Source organism: Capra hircus, chromosome 20 (genome assembly GCF_001704415.2).
Source record: "Capra hircus breed San Clemente chromosome 20, ASM170441v1, whole genome shotgun sequence".
Taxonomy (NCBI): Eukaryota; Metazoa; Chordata; class Mammalia; order Artiodactyla; family Bovidae; genus Capra; species Capra hircus.
Window position 1 is genome coordinate 33,541,004 of NC_030827.1, and position 15,104 is coordinate 33,556,107.

General features: G+C 40.1%; 1 protein-coding gene across 1 annotated transcript in view; it reads right to left on the reverse strand.

Annotated features, from left to right (window-relative positions):
* Window positions 1–15,104, reverse strand: part of C7 (complement C7) — a 57,289-nt gene that overhangs the window by 8,176 nt on the left and 34,009 nt on the right. Inside the window, exons 12-15 of the mRNA XM_005694754.3 lie at window positions 14,587–14,758; window positions 12,383–12,470; window positions 7,056–7,188; window positions 2,839–3,030 (exon numbers count right to left, since the gene is read on the reverse strand). Of these exons, the coding sequence (XP_005694811.1) occupies window positions 2,839–3,030; window positions 7,056–7,188; window positions 12,383–12,470; window positions 14,587–14,758 (585 nt within the window). The remainder of the gene's footprint in view (window positions 1–2,838; window positions 3,031–7,055; window positions 7,189–12,382; window positions 12,471–14,586; window positions 14,759–15,104) is intronic.

The window sequence follows — 15,104 nt, forward strand, 5'->3', positions numbered from 1 at the left end:
GCCTTGGTTTTGACCAACTAGATTATGTCAAGATATGTGAGGTGTTAATAGTATGGGAAGATGGGTAACTTTTCTGCAACTTTTCTGAAATCATAAATGATTCCAAAATAAAATACTTTAATGGTATTATTTAGATCTATGCTTCTCAACCAGGGACAGTTTTGCTCCCCAGGGGACACTGGGCAATGTCAAAGGACATTTTCAATTGTCACCCCGTGAGACAGCAGAGACCAGGGATTCTGCCAAGCATGTTACAGTACATAGGACAGTCTCTCACAGCAAAGAATTATCAGGTTCCAAAATTCCAATAGTGTGGGGGTTGAGAAAAGTCTGATCTAAATGTACCCAAGGTGAAGTTCAATGATTAAGCTGTGTAAATGAATTCTGCATTATTATTAGCAGTTTTTTGCTAATCATTCTTAAGGATGGAATGTTAGATTTTACATATTTTCTAAAAGTTCTCATAATTGCTTTGTGAAAAAATCGCTTGTGGAATTACCTAGACAAGAGACTTGCATGTGAAAAGAACATGGCTTTGTCATCTTCATAACTTAATTAACCAAGTAAACCCACTCTTAGGGCCCACCTACAGAATGTACCTTCACTATATTAAAATCAAATATTTTCACATCAAGTCTAAATACTGCTGGGGGTGGAGATAAATGAGAGACAAATGTTTAATGGGTAGAGTTTTAGTTTGGGAAGATGGAATGTTGGATGACAGTGATGGTTGAACAATAATGGGAATGTATTTAATGCTACTGAATTGCACATTTTTTAATGGTTCAAATGATAAATGTTGTGTGTATTTTACTACAATTAAAAAAACAAAAGACTACCTAAACAGCAGGTATTTTAAAACTCTGGAGGCTAACAAACCTGGCCTTTTTTTTGTTTATTATAGGCTTATTTTAAGGGTAGTTATTATTGTTATCCACATCTTTCAAACAATACAGAGGTTTGGAAAACATCCTTAATTACAGCCTTAATAGAATTTGCTGAGGGGGAGAAAATTCATGCCAAATTGTGCTATAAAGTGACTGTCACTATATGTTTTATATTTTTAGGATACCAAGAAAACAAAGAATTTCTAAAAGCTGATTTCTGGCTTCCTCCTGACTTTTTAAAAATGTACTTTTATGAAATACAGAGTTGAGATCACAATTTATATAAAATTCTGCCTATTTCATTTTTGGGTTTATAAAATATAAAGTGACAAACTTCAAAGTGAAAGTTGCTCAGTCATGTCCGACTCTTTGCAACCCCATGGACTGTAGCCCACCAGGCTCTTCTGTCCATGGGATTCTCCAAGCAAGAAGACTGGAGTGAGTTGTCATTCCCTTCTCCAGGGGATTTTCCTGATCCAGGGACTGAACAGAGACTCCTGTATTGCCAGGCGGATTCTTTATCATCTGAGTCACCAGGGAATATTATTATTACTTATGGAATTAACTATTTCATCTTTGCCATAGAAGACACACTTCAACATCAAATTAAAAATCATATACTCATGTATGGCAAAAACCAATATAACATTGTAAAGCAATTATCCTCCAGTTAAAAAATTTTTTTAAATCATATACTCAAGAAATAAGAATATCATATAGAATAGAATGCAAGTATGACTTCTTCCTTGGTTTTAACTGTTGCAAGCATAATATTTTCCATTTATTAAAGTGAAAGTCACTCAGTCACGTCCGACTCTTTGCAACCCCATGGGCTATACAGTCCATGGAATTCTCCAGGCCAGAATACTGGAGTGGGTAGCCGTTTCCTTCTCCAGGGGATTTTCCCAACCCAGAGATCAAATCCAGGTCGCCCGCATTGCAAGCAGATTCTTTACCAGCTGAGCTACCAGGGAAGTCCGTTTATTAAAAAATGTAAACAAAAAAGAAAGAGTTTATTTTGAAAACAAATCTTAAATATCTCTGAACAGAAATAGTTTGGACCATTTTATACAAGTGGACTTATTCACAAAACAGAAATGGAATCACAGATGTAGAAAACAAACTTATGGTTACCAGAAGGGAAGAGGGGAAGAGTTAAATTGGGAGGTTGGGATGGACATATACACATTATGATATATAAAATAGGTACTAATAAAGACTTACTGTATAGTATAGAAACTGTACTCAATACTCTATATAGGCCTACATGGGCAAAGAATCTAAAAAAGAGTGGATACATGTATGTGTATAACTGATTCACTTTGTTGTGTACCTAAAACTAACACAACATTGTAAATCAACATTCTCCAATAAAAATTAAAAACATTTTAAAAGGCCATTTAAATTTGCCATGTGTTCAAAATACTGGCTATTTGGATTTCTACTATTAAGAATAATTTCACAAACCACAATACTTTTCCTTCCATAACTTCTGTTTTGTAGGCTTAAATGTAAATGCTTTTAAATATTCAATTTCAATAACACTAATAAACTAATAAATACTAATAAACCCAAAAATGAAATAGGCAGAATTTTATATAAATTGTGATCTCAACTCTGTATTTCATAAAAGTACATTTTTAAAAAGTCAGGAGGAAGCCAGAAATCAGCTTTTAGAAATTCTTTGTTTTCTTGGTGTCCTAAAAATATAAAGCTAATCTTGGATATGAAGGATTTAAGTTAAAATTTGAGAATCACCTATTCTTGCCTTTCCTTGAATTCTGTGAGTCTATATGTTATGTGCAAAAAAGTCTAGTTACCCAGTCTAGACCTCCTTTTCATAGTGGGGTCTGGATGGAGGGAGTGATTCCATTACAGCAGTTCAGAACGGCCACAGGGACTCTCACTCCCTGAGTCCGTGTGTCCTTGGACAGACCCAGGAGCCACTCACCTTTCTGCACACACTGGACATTCTTTACCTCAGGGCTCCACTTAAGGCTGGAACTACAGAGAAATGTCGAGGGACCTTCTAAGGATCTGCTGCCTGAACAGGAAATGGTCACCTTCTCGCCAATGGTGTAGAAAGGTTTGCGGGGATGACCCTGTATGCCATCCATCAGTGCAGGCAGAATGCAGGCAATTTCTAAAGAGAAAAGAGAGCAGAATACAAGGTTCCTTGCTTTCCTAGACCATCTTTTTTTAAATGACAGCCCTGAATGGTGCTGATACACTTGTTCTGCTTTTTCAAATTAAAGGACAAGGTAGAAAAGGTGAGTTCACTCTTAGGAGGCCCTGAAAGACATGTCCCACTGTGCCTGTCATGTAGTGATGCAAACGACTGAAAGCCAAAACAGTTCCCACCCTTTCACCCCTGCCCTCAAAGTCATATGACAACTTGAAATGAATAAGCATTATCAGGTCCCCGAGTCCAGCCTGCTGTCAAAACCAGACTTTTCACAGCTGCCACTTCTCTCTCTCATCTGGTGAAGTCTCACCAAAATTTTCCCAAGAGCTGTATTCATTTGCATATTATTGCATATATCCAATTAGATATTTTGCTATCTGAAATTTTTAAAGAACCACCTTTAACTTTGCAACCATAAAAGTGTTAAATCTTTCTTGGTTTCCCAGTCTATCTTTCCTTATTTCATTACAGTCATTAGTTCATATCTCTACTTAAAAAAAAAAAAAAAGGAAAAAAGTGAAAAACATGCATAATGGTAGAAAGCAAGTCAGAATTCATGACTTAAAAAAAAATCTTTCTAGTGGGATTTTGGACAATATCCTACAAAGTCCTGGTCTATTTCTGCACCATTTTTACCAGAAAATCCATTCATTCATTCAAAATCAGCATTTATTGAGGGCCTACATTTGGCCAAGTATGTTGAATGCTGCTACAGACACAAAATATTGGTCACATACTCTGCTTTCAAATAACTAATAATCTAGCATCAGAACTGTTCATTTCTGGCCATGATATATTTGCCAGTTTCACATTAATGCTCCCACTAGGACATATAGGAAGGCTGTAAAAGTTATAAGAAAAACTATTTCTGAGAGCATCAGAGAACAATCAGAGCAGTGGAAATCCCAAGGTATAAGACTCTAGAAAAAGGAAAGTCTAAATCAGTGATTACAACATTTGATAATGCTTTTGTCCTTGAGGCTATTTGTAAATTTGAAAAAAAAAATTTCTTTTAATGTGCTGAAGGGCTGCTAAACTAAGGAGAAAGCTGCAGCTCAGAAGCTGAATAGCTACAGAGAGTTCTTAGCAGTCTCACGGGGCTAGGAGATCAAAAATTAAAGTCCAGCCCTGTTACAAAAGAGGAGCCTCAGTAGAAATCCAATACTTTCCCTTATGATCCCTTAATGGTTATAACCTAGGATAAAGGTAAACGACATAAATCAGCCTTGTTCTTGCCAGAAACAAACCTAGTTTTTTTCTAGAAAAGAATAACATCATGCAAAGTGTCAAATTATTTATTTTTTTATAAATAAAGTCTGGCATTCGGTCAAAACTAATCTAATATTCAAAAATACAATAGAAACAGATCTACAGCAGATCCAGATGATGGGGCTAACAGACACGAACCATGAAATCACTATGATTAGTATGTTGGAAAAAATTAAATTAGAAGAGGGAGAGTTTCAACAGAGAATTAGAAAGCATAGAAAAGTGGACAAATGGTTTATCTGGAATTGGAAAATGAAATTAAGAATTCAGTAGAGTTCTTGAAAGCAGATTATAACAAGAATACCAAGAATTAATAAACTAGAATATAGATCAACAGAACATACTTAGAATGAAACAGAAAGAGAAAAATTGATGTAAAGCAAAGAAATACAGGGCATTCCCTCATGGTCCAGTGGTTGAGACTCAGCGCTTTCATTGCCGTGGGCCTGGATTTGATCCCTGGTCAGGGAACTAAGGGGCTTCGGCTTCCCTGGTGTTTCAGATGGTAAAGAATCTGCCTGCAATGCGGGAGATCCAGGTTTGATCCATGGGTCAGGAAGATCCCCTGGAGAAGGGAATGGCAACCCACTCCAATATTCTTGCCTGGAAAATCCCATGGACAGAGGAGCCTGGCGGGCTACAGTCCGTGGGGTCGCAAAGAGTCGGACACAACTGAGTGACTAACATTTTCACTTTCAAGTAACTAAGATCCAAAATAAGCAAAAAAAGAAAGAAATGTAGCACACACACACACACATATATATACACGTATGTATATGTGTATGCATTGTAAAAAATGTCTCATCTATGTCTCATGAGCAGAGATGGGCAAGAATTAAACAGCAATATTTAAGGAAAAAGGTGAATAATTTTCTAAAATTGACAAAAAACATTAAAGGATAGGTTAAAAACTGCTTTGAAGATCAACCAGGACAAAGAAAATCACACTTAGGCACATCAGAGTAGAGTTGCTTCTAAAAAAAAAGAAAAATTCTTAGAAACATCTAGACCAAAATAGTATATGATTTCCAAAGGAGAAATAATAAACCTAAAAGTTGACTTCTCACTAGAAAATAGTGAAGTCAGAAGGCAATGTAAAAAAATCTTTAAAGGGTTTAAAGACAATAATTCCTTACCCAGTAAAAATATCCTTCAAAAGTAAAGTTAAAACAAGAATGTTTCAGATGAACAAAGAGTGGGACAATTCCTCACCAGTAGATACACAATAAAGAAAAAGAAGTTCTTAAAGCAAAGTAATCTTTTCAAAGAATCGACTTTTAGCTTTATTACTCCTAGCTAGGGAATATTTATTAATACATTCTATTCAGTAATATTGATATCCTATTTCTTCTGAAAGACTCAAGGGTGGAGAGACAGAGAGACAGAGACAAAGAAAACAGGAGAATTTCCAAGTCATTAAGACAAAGACTAACAAACCACCAGAAAAAAAATGCCCAAAAGATTAGACAGCCATTTCATCATAAAAAAGTATCCAAATGGCAATAAATACATGAAAACAGGCTTAACAACATTAGTCATGAGAAGAAATACAAATTTTAAAACACAAATTAAAAAACAAGATACTGCTACACATTCACCACTATGGCTAAAAGAAATTTTTTAAAGATAGGTGTTATCAAGTGTAGGTGAGGATACAGAGCAATCTTGACTTCTTGGATTCTATCCAAGATGTAAATTGGTACAACCACTTAGAAAACTGGTGTGGTGGCTTAGTCCCTAAGTAATGTCCGACTCTTGCAACCCCATGGACTGTAGTCCGCCAGGATCCTGTATCCACGGAGTTTCCCAGGCAAGAATACTGGAGTGGGTTGCCGTTTCCCTCTCCAGGGGATCTTTCCGACCCAGGGATTGAATTCACATTGCCTGCATTGCAAGCAGTCTCCTGGCCTGCAAGTGGATTCTTCACCAAAACTGGTAGCATACCAAATCTAAACGTGCGTGCGCCTGACAGCTCAAATATTTCACTAATAGGTATGTACCCAAGAGAGTAAAATGTATGTGCGTGCACTCAGACTTTCCTCACACAGCACAGAAGAATCAATATAGGAAAAATACATCACAGTAGTGCTGTCTATCCATCTGCTGCAGAATCTTATGTTGTAGTACAGCTGAGATGGAAACCCGAGAACAGTGTTAGGGGGATACGACATCCAGAAGCACTTATTCAGATGCTACATCTAAACAGACTAGGATCCAAAGCATCTGAGGAAGTAGACTGTAGTACATCCCTGCTAACTGAACTCTGAAGAATGTCTTGACTAGAACTGAGAACTGGCTAGAACTGAGCTCCCTGACCTATTCTGATTTACCCCAGAAACTTTAAAACTGCAATTAGGATTTCCCTGGTGGTCCAGTAGTTAAAATTCCAGTAGTCACATGCTGCCAATGCAAGGGATACTGGATTAGATCCCACATGCCATGTGGAACAGCCAAAAAAAGAGTTTAAAAAAAAAAGGGAATAAAAATGTAGTAAAATGTGCCTCATCCAACAGGACCGCTAGCAACTACAGAAAGCTGAGGATTTTTTCAAGGTACTCCTGAAACCTGATTGGGATCATATGAGCCTTTCAGGAAAAAAAAAAAAGAGAGAGAGAGAGAGAGATCAAGACAGGAGCATATGATAAGTAGCTATTTATTCTGATTTATTCCCTTCCACTCCTCCTAAACGAAATACCACAACCAAGGCCACTCACTCTGACAATGCATTTTCCCAACAAGCCATTGCAAATCTTCTCCACATCTGGCAACAGGGTCTCCAACCAGAGAGTATCCTTCATTGCAAGTATACATTATGTTTTTCCCAACAGGAAATGTGGCATCTTCATCCTAAACAGAAATAAAAGAGGGAGAGAGAAAGAATACATCTCTTTTGCATTAATAAATTGTTTCTTAATATATATTCAGCCTATAAACCATGACTTCTGTAATCATTAGGCAACCTACATTCAAATAGCTCACTTTGAAAATTGTCCATAAAATCATTTTTTCCTGTACAGTCCTAATTAACAACACTGATACCATCATCATTAAGCCATGCCCGTGGGGCCACTCAAGACGGGCGGGTCATGGTGGAAAGGTCTGCAGAATGTGGTCCACTGGAGAAGGGAATGGCAAACCGCTTCAGTATTCTTGCCTTGAGAAGCCCATGAACAGTATGAAAAGGCAAAATGATAGGATACTGAAAGAGGAACTCCCCAGGTCAGTACGTGCCCAATATGCTACTGGAGATAAGTAGAGAAATAACTCCACAAAGAATGAAAGGATGGAGCCAAAGCAAAAACAATACCCAGTTGCGGATGTGACTGGTGATACAAGCAAGGTCCAATGCTGTAAAGAGCAATATTGCATAGGAACCTAGAATGTGAGGTCCATGAATCAAGGCAAATTGGAAGTGGTCAAACAGGAGATGGCAAGAGTGAATGTCAACATTCTAGGAATCAGCAAACTAAAATGGACTGGAATGGGTGAATTTAACTCAGATGACCATTATATCTACTACTGCAGGCAGGAATCCCTTAGAAGAAATGGAGTAGCCATCATGGTCAACAAAAGAGTCTGAAATGCAGTACTTGGATGTAATCTCAAAAATGACAGAATGATCTGTTTGTTTCCAAAACAAACCATTCAATATCATAGTAACCCAAGTCTATGTCCCAACCAGTAACACTGAAGAAGCTGAAGTTGAACGGTTCTATGAAGACCTACAAGACCTTTTAGAACTAACACCCAAAAAAGATGTCCTTTTCATTATAGGAGACTGGAATGCAAAAGTAGGAAGTCAAGAAACACCTGGAGTAACAGGCAAATTTGGCCTTGGAATACAGGATGAAGCAAGGCAAAGACTAATAAGAGTTTTGCCAAGAAAATGCACTGGTCATAGCAAACACCCTCTTCCAACAACACAAGAGAAGATTCTACACATGGACATCACCAGATGGTCAACTCCGAAATCAGATTGATTATATTCTTTGCAGCCAAAGATGGAGAAGCTCTATACAGTCAACAAAAACAAGACCAGGAGCTGACTGTGGCTCAGATCATGAACTCTTTATTGCCAAATTCAGACTAAAATTGAAGAAAGTGGGGAAAACCACTGGACCATTCAGGTATGACCTAAATCAAATCCCTTATGATTATACAGTGAAAGTGAGAAATAGATTTAAGGGACTAGATCTGATAGAGTGCCTGATGAACTATGGACTTAGGTTCGTGACATTGTACCGGAGGCAGGGATCAAGACCATCCCCATGGAAAAGAAATGCAAAAAAGCAAAATGGCTGTCTGGGGAGGCCTTACAAATAGCTGTGAAAGGAAGAGAAGTGAAAAGCAAAGGAGAAAAGGAAAGATATAAGCATCTGAATGCAGAGTTCCAGAGAATAGCAAGAAGAGATAAGAAAGCCTTCCTCAACGATCAATACAAAGAAATAGAGGAAAACAACAGAATGGGAAAGACTATCGATCTCTTCAAGAAAATTCGAGATACCATCATTTCTAATTTCATGCAAACATTTAATGCAAAGATGGGCTCGATTAAGGACAGAAATGGTATGGACCTAACAGAAGCAGAAGATATTAAGAAGAGGTGGCAAGAATACACAGAAGAACTATACAAAAAAGATCTTCAAGACCAAGATAATCACGATGATATGATCACTCACCTAGAGCCAGACATCCTGGAATATGAAGTCAAGTGGGCCTTAGGAAGCATCACTACAAGCAAAGCTAGTGGAGGTGATGGAATTTCAGTTGAGCTATTTCAAATCCTGAAAGATAATGCTGTGAAAGTGCTGCACTCAATATGCCAGCAAATTTGGAAAACTCAGCAGTGGCCACAGAACTGGAAAAGGTCAGTTTTCATTCCAATTCCAAAGAAAGGCAATGCCAAAGAATGCTGAAACTACTGCACAATTGCACTCATCTCCCACACTAGTAAAGTAATGCTCAAAATTCTCCAAGCCAGGCTTCAGCAATCAAGCTGGTTTTAAAAAAGGCAGAGGAAGCAGAGATCAAATTGTCAACATCCACTGGATCATCGAAAAAGCAAGAGAGTTCCAGAAAAACATCTATTTCTGCTTTATTGACTATGTCAAAGCCTTTGACTGTGTGGATCACAATAAACTGTGGAAAATTCTGAAAGAGACGGAAATACAAGACCACCTGACCTACCTCTTGAGAAACCTGTATGCAGGTCAGGAAGCAACAGTTAGAACTGGACATGGAACAACAGACTGGTTCCAAATAGGAAAAGGAGTACATCAAGGCTGTATATTGTCACCCTGCTTATTTAACTTACATGCAGAGGACATCATGAGAAACACTGGGCTGGAAGAAACACAAGCTGGAATCAAGATGGCCAGGAGAAATATCAATAACCTCAGATATGCAGATGACACCACCCTTATGGCAGAACGTGAAGAAGAACTAAAAAGCTTCATGATGAAAGTGAAAGCGGAGAGTGAAAAAGTTGGCTTAAAGCTCAACATTCAGAAAACAAAGATCATGGCATCTGGTCCCATCACTTCATGGGAAATAGATGGGGAAACAGTGGAAATAGTGTCAGACTTTATTTTTGGGGGCTCCAAAATCACTGCAGATGGTGACTGCGGCCATGAAATTAAGAGACACTTACTCCTTGGAAGAAAAGTTATGACCAACCTAGACAGCATATTGAAAAGCAGAGACGTTACTTTGCCGACTAAGGTCTGTCTAGTCAAGGCTATGGTTTTTCCTGTGGTCATGTATGGATGTCAGAGTTGGACTGTGAAGAAGGCTGAGTGCCAAAGAATCGAACCTTTTGAAGTGTGGTGTTGGAGAAGACTCTTGAGAGTCCCTTGGACTGCAAGGAGATCCAACCAGTCCATTCTGAAGGAGATCAGCCCTGGGATTTCTTTGGAAGGAATGATGCTAAAGCTGAAACTCCAGTAGTACTTTGGCCACCTCATGCGAAGAGTTGACTCATTGGAAAAGACTGATGCTGGGAGGGATTGGGGGCAGGAGGAGAAGGGGATGACAGAGGATGAGATGGCTGGATGGCATCACTGACTCGATGCACATGAGTTTGGGTGAACTACGGGAGCTGGTGCTGGACAGGGAGGCCTGGCGTGCTGCGGTTCATGGGGTCGCAAAGAGTTGGACACAACTGAGTGACTGTACTGACTGAACTGACTGATACCATCATTAATTGAAATAAAGATATTAATGCCACTGTACTATAATTTATTGACTGCTCCCCAAATGAAGCACTGTACTAAACATTTTATCAAAATTATTTTAGTGGATACTGCCCAAGTAACTCCTCTTTTACTTTCAGGAAAGTCTGTTATCAGATTTTAGAAATGTCTTTGTCAGTCAGCTCTTCCTAGTGAGGTGTCATGGGCTGTTCACTGGCAATCACACCCAACAAAAGCCATTATGGAACAGGGAGAAATGTTTACATCTTATCAGCATGTTCATGGAAGTCTGAGTTTCCCACTGATGACTTTGAAGAGAAGCATAACGTTGCTCTTCGCCCACCACCCTCCCCTGCCCCATCATGTAAGGGAAGTGTTGCTGGAGCTGAGTCAGATTTGAGGACATGTCGTTAGCCTATAATGCCAAGAGGTGAGATTTCATGGTGAAGCAAGGAAGAATCTCAAGTCTGAGCCTTGAGAGAGTCGTCATGCTTATTTGGTTTCTCTATTGGTGCCTTTCTTTATCCTTTTGGTTCTCTGCTACTCAAGGGGATGGTGAAGAAAATCGGCCTGGAAGAGGACTTTCAGCTGGAACAGCTCTGCTGTTGGCATTAGAACAAAATTCTATGGAGCCTGCTTCTCAAAGTCCTACTCATCCTGGTCCATTCTGCCTCCATTATGGGAGTTGGTAGGAAACACAGCACCCAGATTGGCGTGGAGATTTGCAGAAAATGGGGAAAGATATTTAATCTGCTTTGGTTCTAGCCCCTAAGCCTTTTTCCTGCAGAAGGGACCTCTATATGAGAAAGTCTAACTCAACAGTGTCTAAGCCGAGCCATCTCTGTCAGCATCACTAGCAGCAATTTTAAAACAAAGAAAAAAGATTCTCAGGCTCTACCCCAAACTTACAAAATGGGGAGGGGGGGTGGAAAAAGAAGAAAGGTCAGGTAATAATCCATTGTTCAGTCCCCTGGGTGCCTATGAGGTAGCCAGGCCACAGGAGTGTTTAGAAACTCCAGTCCTTTACAGGTCACCACGTGCAGTGCAGCTGAAGAAGCACACACACCTCTGAATAGTACCTACATTCGGGGACATTTCAGCCGACACTCAGTGAGTATATGTTCAAGGGCCTGGCATTTGAGAGACAGAAACTGTCATGGAGCAAGCACAGCTGGTGGCATTGAGAACATCCTGATGAACAGTAACTCCTATGTGAGCACAAAGAGACACTAACTGGGGTTTGGAGCCAAAGTTTCATCATATCAAGGAGTGAGAAGAGCACGAATTAATACGGTCCCAAAGGCAAGAAAGTTCTCCCAAATGACAGTGGCAGATGACTCGTGTTCCTTTCTGAGCAGAAAATTGCTCAAAGTACAATGACCCATATCTCACCAGACACTGGCTAAATGTCTCACTGGCTCCTGGAATAAACAGAATGCTTCACCCCAGCCCTGGTAGTTATGAAAAACTTTAAACGACTCCTTTCAATGGAAAAAATATGGACAGTTCTCTATATTGAAAACCTTGCTTATAGATTCCGACTTTCTTGATCAGAATGGAAATGTTTAGCAGCCCTCTGGCATGATTACATTTCTAATTCATTGGGTGGTGATATTGATTTCCCTTACCATAGGAGATACACTGCCTTCTGCAGAATTCTAATCACCTTGGGCCAAAGAAGAAAAGTCACAAACTAAACCCCTCGCTGATTAAAAACTAAAATGCACACACAAAACGTTTTTTAGCACTGCTTCATCACAGGAGGAGGAAATAGATTATGAACATCAGTAGAGAGCTAGAACTTAGAGCAAAGAGGATACGTAAAGAAAAAAATCTCCTTCATAACCCACTTGAACAAATCCGTCTTTCAAGGCAGGAGGTGATGAGCAGAATTTTGTTGGAACCAAAGACAAGGGAAAACAATGTGGTTCGAGCAATCTGAAAGGAAAAGGAAATAAAACATAATTAATGTGATGGATTTTCTACTGTTAATATTTTACACTACAGTGAATGTTTCATTTGCATCTGAAGGGACTCCACCATGTGATGTGATGTTTTTGTCATTCTCAGAACCAAACATCTGATCACATCCATGACACAAACACAAACTTGAGCTTCCAGAAGAGAACAACCAGGTCAGTAGTGCAGAAAATAAGCATAAAGAGAAAAGAAAGAAAAGTGATTGGACAACACACATCCTTATATGACTTCTAGAGGACATCCATGTAATACTACCTTTTCTCCTACTGTCTGTCTCTTAAATACTTTAAACACAGAATTAATTCTCTATTGAAAATAAGGTAATTCAAGTTCGTGATTGTGGAAGAGAGATGACACAAAATAATCACTTTTGGCTGAGTGCTCACTATGTGCTAAGCACCATGGCAGATGCTCTACAAATGTGCCTCAGCTCAATTCACATGCAGAGTAACCCCCTGAGATATGTGGGAAAAGCCTCAGAAAGTCTGAGTAACTTGTCCAAGGTTATAGAGGAAAACATACCAGGACTAGATTCTCATCTAGTCAGTTGTTGTTCAAACACTCAGTCATGTCAGACTCTCTGCAACCCCATGGACTGCAGCACGCCAGGCCTCCCTGTCCTTCACCCTCTCCCAAGATTTGCTCAAACTCATGCCCATTGATGCCATGCACCCACCTCAGCCTCTGTAAGCTCCTTGAATTTATGCTCTTTCTACCTCTCACAAGGCAATCTCTAGTGGAGCTCAAAATAATTTAATTCAAACAGGTCCCTGTGGGGGCTCCCAGGCAGGGAGGCCTATTTTTGTCCCCTGATTCTTATAGGCAAGACTCCAGCCTCCATGACCTTCCCTAAAGGCAAATTTAAATAGTTGCTAATCAGGGGAGAAGCAACCAAGAAAAGAGCTGAGGCAAGACTAAGGAGACCCATCATCACCTGAGAGGAGACGAAGAGAGTGCAAGCCAAGTACACACCCTGATCTTGTCAGAGACCCCACCCTTGGACGTTTGTTACAAACCCCCCTCAGCAGATCCTCTGGGCTTGGGACACATAGTTTCTTGAGGCAGGAGCCTGCTATGTCCTCCTTTGCCTGGCACAGTAATAAAGCTGTCCTTTTCTGCTGCTGCTGCTGAGTCGAAAACACTGTCTGCAAGATTTAATTCGGCACTGGCACAGAGAGGCCGAGTTTTCAGCATCATAATCATGGTAACAGTGACATCCATCATCAGGCAATGATTATCAGTGGTGCCTCTGAGGTCACTCTTTCACCAATATTAACTCCACTCCAGGAACATGAAATCTGAAGGGAAGCCTTACAAATAGCCTCTGAATGTCACCTCCTTCTGAGCTAAGTTCCTTATATTCTTGTCACAACTGACGAAACTCAGAAATGTGAAGCAGTAAGCATAGTTTTCCTTTTTGTACTAAGGAGGAAGAGGATATTTTCTCTCTGAGCACCAAGAAGAGTGAGAGTTCTCTCAAAGCTTCCTTAGGAGGCTCCTGTCCATCCAGCTTTATGTCTGTGGATGAGGAAATACACCCGCTAGGGCCAAGGCTCCCTCAGAGACCCTCATCTTCCCAGAAATCTGTGCCCTGAATGCAGCTTTCTCCTCCTTCCAGATTTCATATGTTGCCAGCTGATTTCCCAGGTGGCACTAGTGGTAAAGAACCTGCCTGCCAATGCAGGAGATGTAAGAGGCGCAGGTTCAATCCCTGGGTCGGGAAGATCCCCTGGAGGAGGACATGGCCACACACACCAGTGTTCTTGCCTGGAGAATCCCCATGGACAGAGGGCTACAGTCCATAAGGCTGCAAAGAGTCAGACACAACTGAGCGACTTGAGCACATCTAGACCAAAGAACAGAGGAATGGCATCTAGGTGTCAAGGCACTCTCAGTGATTCTTACTTTCCACATGCCTCTCCCATTCAGCTGACCCCAGTGTTAAAAACCAAGCACTCCCTGATAAAATCATCATATAGGGTTTAAATGTTTCAATAGCAGCCATCATGTATTCCATGCTTCTGCAGAGGGCATTGAGTTTTATGTAATTGCCAGGAGGTCTGGACTCCATTACCGCAAATGCTCCAGCTCCTCGTCTTCGCATTGCCTGGTTTCTGAGGTTTCTCCAATGCAGGATTTCCCACCCGCCCTGGGAGAGGGGTTATTGCATTCTCGGCTTCTTGTTTTCTTCCCTTGAACACAGGGACCCCAAGAGGACCAGCAGTTCCACCCTCCATCCACCCCTCCTGCAAATAAAGAGAGATTTTTTGGAGAGCACTTGGAGAGAAAGATTTCTGAGCTTAATACTAAACCTTCTGCTAAGTGGTTATTGAGGAAGGGGACAATCCGGGGTGTACTCCCTTCACTCTGTTCACTGAGGTCTTCCACCATGGCCAGACTGTGCCTGCACACTGACTAGGATTGTCCATATTAAGACTGCATTAACAAATTTCTTGCAACAATATCTTAAATTTGTGTATTATTTTACATTTTCAAAGCACTTCCACATGCATTTTTTCATTCATTTACTTCTCACAAGAATGAATGGAGGTGACCAAGAGGTCTGTGAACATTTTCATTTGATAGGCATGG